The following is a 3,936-nucleotide window of genomic DNA, read 5'->3' as shown; positions in this document are numbered from 1 at the left end:
GATGACAGTGATAGTGACGGTGATGTGACGATGACAATGACGGTGACAGTGACGGTGACGGTGACGATTGTGCTTGTTGTTAAGCACGTGAGTGTACATGTGTTTTTATCGTATAGACCAACTCAGGAAGAAGCACGGGAAAAAGTTCGACATTGAAATAATTTACGAGGACCAACCATCGAACGACTGGACGTCGTTGTTCTACCGCATGCAAGGTATTTACACAGATACCTATTCTATGTACTATATACTGTGACTGAAGTGAACGAAGGTGAATGATTGGTGAGCGAGCGAGCGAACGAGCAAGCGAACGAACGAACGAGTGAACGAACGAGCGAGCGAACGAGTGAACGAACGAGCGAACGAACGAACCGGCGAGCGAACTAACGAACGAATAAAATAAGGTGAAAAAAAACATGATTATTATGTTATGAAAAATGTTATGAATAAAAAACATTACAAAATACTTTATTTAATGTGTACGTATAGTGCATTCGTAGTGTTTACGAGAGCGCGCTCGAACGCGTCATTTTCTTTCCGAAATCCACTCGTGGATCGTACAAATGTTTGTCGCAGGCGTCATTCCAAAACCTGAAAGCTACCTGATCGCGCATCCAGACGTACGCGTCTTCGCCAGCGGGACGTCCTTCTACAAGCAATGCTTCTCCGGTAACTCTCTCCATTTCGGTTTCTCCTCCACGGGAATGCACTGGCTGTCGAAACGGTGAGAGCACTTAAAAATACAGTTTAGATCCAAAATAAGTTATAAATACTTACACTGACGACATTTTCGTCCATCTCTCCTCGATAGACTTCCTCCATGGTTTCCTCCCAGGTGAGACACTGCTGCCGTTAGCGTTACAGATACAGAGTAGACGCTTGTCATAGTTGCGGACCTCTGGAGTATCGCGTATAGCGAGGATATTGGGAGGGGGTGGCAGATCGGGGCGAGTGAACGCGTGCCCGCAAGCATGGGATGAGATGCGGAAATCTGCGTTCGGATTTTCTTGGCCAGCGGTCAAGTTTTATTTAAAAATGGCGTCTTGAGTGGCCTCTTGAATCGCGATGGTCGCAACATGGCGGCTGTCCGTAAACAGCGGTGACGTCATTCGCGATAGAGTGCTAGTCGTGCTTTGGCTTGGCTGAGTTTTTAGCCTCTTATCGTCTGCTGTCTGTTACACACTACTGATGTTGCTGGCAAGTTCGCGAAATGAAATCCTTTATCATGTTCGATTACTTTTATCATATATATCCATCCGTCCCATCCAATCCATCCATCCATCCATCCATCATTCCATCCATCCATCCATCCATCCATAACAATCCATCCATCCATCCATCATCAATCCATCCATCCATCCAATCCAATCCATCATCCATCCATCCATCCATCAATCCATTCAGGCATCCCCACCATCATCATCTATATATCTATCTATCTACTAATATATCTTAATCTTTATCTCATCTATATACTTATATATATGATATGTGTGCTTGGCGCCGCGCGCACCGTTCTGTATTACGTATACTTCTACTACTGTGACCATTTCTTTTTTTCTCAATCTCGATGGCTCTAAACGTCTCTCTTTTTACCTCTTACATATATATATATCCTCTCCCACTCCCCCCACCCCACTCTCTCTCTCTCTCTCCCTTGCTCTCTTCCTCAATTTCTCTCATCTTTACTTATCTATACTGGCTTGTCTCTGGGTTTCTTTAGGCCATGTACAATAACTGGTGCCGTACACTTCACGGGAATCACCGTTCCCGAGGAAAAAGAGAAGTTTAAACGTCAGGCAGCCGAAGACTGGGCCACCATACTCGTTAACAGGGCTAAGGAGTTGCAGCCAGGTACGCAGTAACTAAGTAATAATAATAATAATAATAATAATAATCGTAGTAGTAAGTAAGTGATAAGGATGAACTTGTAGCAACATTGACCAACATATTTCCCGTTAGTTCACATTTAGTTTTAATAATATTTAGTTATGAGGTATAGGAGGTTAATAGCAAATTATAATAATTTATATTTCGCTCATTATTTCCGTATTAATCTGTTTCATATTTAGTTGGTAGAATTATAGAAACGATGTGTGTGTATATATATATATAGCTACTATCAGGAGCGTCATAATATAGGCAACTATATGTACGGTACACGTGTGTATGCATGGCATTACAGGTGGACGGATGGTGATAGCTAACTTCACCGTGGACAAGGAGAATCAGTACCTGGGAAACACGAAGCGCGTCAAGTGCAACATGTTCCAGATCATGACGGACAAGTGGCGCGCTCTGGTGGACAAAGGCATCATCACCGCGGTACGGGCGCGCGCTCGCCGCCTTCTTTCGCCGATCTTTGAGGCGTATATTTCTTTCTCAAGCTTTCTCACTACGGGTTCTCCCACCCCGTTGATCATTTATCCGTGTGTTCGTTCTTCTCTCAGGAAGAATTCCTGAATACTACGATCAATAACTTCGCTTTTCTTTCGCTTTTCTCTCGGCGATCTTTACAGCGTATATTTTTTTCTCAAACCTTCTCACGACGGCCTCCCCGCCCCGGTTGATAACCTATTCGTGTGTTCGTTCTTCTCTCAGGAAGAGTTCCAGAATACTACGATCAACAACTATTATCGCACGGAGAAGGAAATTACGGCACCGCTGACGGACGTCGAATCTCCCGTCTACAAGCTCGGCCTCCGACTTGTCTCGATCGAGACCAAAGTCGTCAACTGCTACTTCCACGTCAGGTGGCTGGAGAGCGGCAGAGACGGTTCGTACACGTACAATGCGGGCATTTCAAACGATATATATATTCTTGCTAGGAGGAGATGGGGGAGGGAGAGGGAGCGAGGCACCTAATGCATTTATACGTATTATTAATAATCGTAAAATTGTTTAATATAATTATATATAATTTAATTTATTTAGTCGTTAAAATACGTATTAATAATTATATGTATAATTATAATTATTATATTAAATATTCGCAGAGAGAGGCGAGTACGGCTTAATTTTAATTTGAACGCCTCAGTAGTTATCGATAAATATTAAACCGTCGTACCGTTGAATATGGTTGTGGGATTATTTCGTACATATTTGCACGGGAACGGTTTATACTGGTGTGATGGTCAGGGAGTTTTTTCGCTCTATATAACCTGAGAACAATATATACATGTATATGTGTATATGTATATATATATCGTCTATATATAGTTTTCTCTATATAACGAACGTCCTGTTAGTGTCGTGAATAATTTTCGTTATTCGTCGCCAGATGACGCTGACGCCGTGCGAGCTCACGCGAGGTCGTACGTGAGGACGATTCGTACCTGGTCGAACAGCTCGTTTCTCTCCGGTCTGTCCGACTGTCGCACGCCCGAGGAGAAGGCGGCAATCGTCGACGCCTTCTTCCAGAGCTACGAGGACGACGTCGCTAGGAATCCGAGGGACCATGCCATGGATTACGTACACACGTACACGCACCTGCGAAAGCTGGAGGAGTAATCCTATATATATATATATATATATATATATATTCTTGTATATATTGTTCTCAGTATATAACGAGCGTTCTGTTAGTGTAGCGAATAATTTTCGTTATTAGTCACCAGATGAAATAACGTCAAATAATGATATTCGTAACCGCCCTACTGTTAAATACGGTCGTGCGAATTTACGTACCTATTTGCACGGGAACGTTTATACTGGTGTGAAGGTCAATCAAGTTGTGTCTATATAACTATATAGTTCTATATAGTTTCGTCTATATAGTTTTGATATATAACTATATAGTTCTATATAGTTTCATCTATATAGTTTTGTCTATATAACTATATGGTTCTATATAGTTTCGTCTATATAACTATATAGTTCGATATAGCTTCGTCTACATAACTATAATTATAGTTCTATATAGTTTCTTCTATATTA

General features: G+C 42.0%; 1 protein-coding gene across 1 annotated transcript in view; it reads left to right on the top strand.

Annotated features, from left to right (window-relative positions):
• The window catches only part of LOC106817830 (salicylate carboxymethyltransferase-like), a 19,144-nt gene extending 15,608 nt beyond the window's left edge, over window positions 1-3,536 (top strand). The window contains exons 3-8 of the mRNA XM_014822534.1: window positions 117-215; window positions 577-724; window positions 1,724-1,854; window positions 2,186-2,325; window positions 2,602-2,776; window positions 3,281-3,536. Coding sequence (XP_014678020.1) covers window positions 117-215; window positions 577-724; window positions 1,724-1,854; window positions 2,186-2,325; window positions 2,602-2,776; window positions 3,281-3,510 — 923 coding nt within the window. The 3' untranslated portion in view covers window positions 3,511-3,536. The remainder of the gene's footprint in view (window positions 1-116; window positions 216-576; window positions 725-1,723; window positions 1,855-2,185; window positions 2,326-2,601; window positions 2,777-3,280) is intronic.
• The last annotated feature ends 400 nt before the right edge of the window (window positions 3,537-3,936 follow it).

This window comes from Priapulus caudatus, unplaced genomic scaffold (genome assembly GCF_000485595.1).
Source record: "Priapulus caudatus unplaced genomic scaffold, Priapulus_caudatus-5.0.1 Scaffold1884, whole genome shotgun sequence".
Taxonomy (NCBI): Eukaryota; Metazoa; Priapulida; class Priapulimorpha; order Priapulimorphida; family Priapulidae; genus Priapulus; species Priapulus caudatus.
The sequence above is the reverse complement of the archived record's forward strand: the minus strand, read 5'-3'. Positions and strand labels throughout refer to the sequence as shown.